This window comes from Vanellus vanellus (genome assembly GCF_965231255.1).
Source record: "Vanellus vanellus genome assembly, chromosome: 4".
NCBI classification, from domain to species: Eukaryota; Metazoa; Chordata; class Aves; order Charadriiformes; family Charadriidae; genus Vanellus; species Vanellus vanellus.
The window spans coordinates 70362917-70363837 of record NC_138909.1 but is presented as its reverse complement, the minus strand read 5'-3'; the positions used below and the strand labels follow the sequence as shown (position 1 = coordinate 70363837).

General features: G+C 37.5%; 1 protein-coding gene across 1 annotated transcript in view; it reads left to right on the top strand.

Moving 5' to 3' along the window:
• The window catches only part of ATP8A1 (ATPase phospholipid transporting 8A1), a gene marked incomplete at both ends in the record, with an annotated part of 39334 nt that extends 38669 nt beyond the window's left edge, over positions 1 to 665 (top strand). Inside the window, one exon of the mRNA XM_082483101.1 lies at positions 545 to 665. Coding sequence (XP_082339227.1) covers positions 545 to 665 — 121 coding nt within the window. The remainder of the gene's footprint in view (positions 1 to 544) is intronic.
• Between the last annotated feature and the right edge of the window lie 256 nt (positions 666 to 921).

The following is a 921-nucleotide window of genomic DNA, read 5'->3' as shown; positions in this document are numbered from 1 at the left end:
GTTGATCTAGAATGCTGAGGCAGTTCTGGCATCAAGACCTTTGTTTTCTGGTCTTTCGAGATTGCTACTCCCACACTGGACCAGCTCCTCCCAACTGTACAGTACTGTTCCTCACAGCGTGGGAACTAGATGGCTCTCCATGTCACAGTACTCCTATGTCCTACAAATAGTGGTAACTAGGCTGCCAAATAGGTAGTGCACCAGAAGAGTTGAAAGGTGGCTTCTGGCTCACGTAAGCAGAGGTATCCTGGCACAAGTGTTCTCCTGGTATGAATAACTGGTATAGAGCTGATATCTGTTAGAGCTTGGCAACAAGCATCTGGGTGATGCTAGCTGAAACATGTTTCTCTACTAAAATTCTGACAAAACCTTAGAATCAACATTCAAACAAGAAACCAGTTACATTTTCACAACCTTAAAACAGTTTCTCTTCCAGTTTAAAAAAAAAAAAAAAAAAAAACACCTCCCTAGTGAAGAAAACTTCATTTTCCCTGATTGATGATGTTCAGATGAAAACTGTCAGTTCACGATTGTCTTTCTGCAGACATAGGCTAGAAGGCAAAATGGATGAAAAATGTGAGAGAAACAACAGGCTTTATGAAGCACAAGAAAATGGAAAAATAGGCAGTAAAACTGAAGAAGGATATGTGATAAAAAAGGGATGATAACCTAAGCAGTTAATTATATAGTATCCATGGCTAGTTCAGGTACTGTATCAGATCAGCTTTAAGTTATGAGTCTTTTAGTAGTCTGAAACAAGACTTACGATTTTTATCATTAATTAAGCTGAAGTTATTTACTTTCTTATTTTTGTTTGTACTTTGGACTCATGCGTTTAAGAAAAAGTTCTTGAGTTTATTCTAAGAATTAGGAACTATATTCTTCTAGTCTTAGACAGAGATCCTAAAATACGAGGAATTC